At 63.9% G+C, this 601-nt stretch overlaps 1 protein-coding gene across 1 annotated transcript in view; it reads left to right on the forward strand.

Annotated features, from left to right (window-relative positions):
• Positions 1-7: 7 nt before the first annotated feature.
• The window catches only part of CDC6 (cell division cycle 6), a gene marked incomplete at both ends in the record, with an annotated part of 1739 nt that continues 1145 nt past the window's right edge, over positions 8-601 (forward strand). Inside the window, 3 exons of the mRNA XM_010018692.1 lie at positions 8-156; positions 300-406; positions 528-577. Of these exons, the coding sequence (XP_010016994.1) occupies positions 8-156; positions 300-406; positions 528-577 (306 nt within the window). The remainder of the gene's footprint in view (positions 157-299; positions 407-527; positions 578-601) is intronic.

The raw sequence follows: 601 nt of genomic DNA on the forward strand, positions 1-601 counted from the left end.
CTCTGGGAGCAAAACCATTGTCCTGAACTGCATGTCGCTGCGCAGCCCGTCCTGTGTCTTCCCCTCCCTGGCTCAGCCTCTGGGTCTTCCTGCGGCCACTGGCCGGGAGGGTTTACGGAGCCTGGAGAAGCACCTGATGGCCCCGGGGCCCATGGTGTGAGTTCCCTGCGTTGGGGGTGGCGTGGGGACACCCCAAGGGTGGTGGCTGTCCAGGAAAGGTGGCTCCAGTGTCAGCTTTCTCTGCTCAGGGAGCTGTGACTGGGGCAGAGCTGGGGCTCACCCGGCTTCCTCCACCATAGGTTGCTGGTGCTGGATGAGCTGGACCAGCTGGAGAGCAAGGGTCAGGATGTGCTTTACACCCTCTTCGAGTGGCCCCGGCTGCCATGCTCCAGGCTTGTGCTTGTTGGTGAGTGTACAGCAGTGTGATGCTGCCCACCCTGGGAACACCCTTCCTGTTTTGGGGGGAGCTGATGGGGATTTGCCTTTGTCACCCACTCCCTCCTCACCTCACTGCACTGTGCCCGCAGGGCTGGCCAATGCACTGGACCTGACGGATCGCAGCCTGGCCAGGACCGGGGCCCACGGCCACACCCTCCCGCGG

This window comes from Nestor notabilis, unplaced genomic scaffold, assembly GCF_000696875.1.
Source record: "Nestor notabilis isolate BGI_N333 unplaced genomic scaffold, ASM69687v1 scaffold20287, whole genome shotgun sequence".
In the NCBI taxonomy this organism is placed as follows: domain Eukaryota; kingdom Metazoa; phylum Chordata; class Aves; order Psittaciformes; family Psittacidae; genus Nestor; species Nestor notabilis.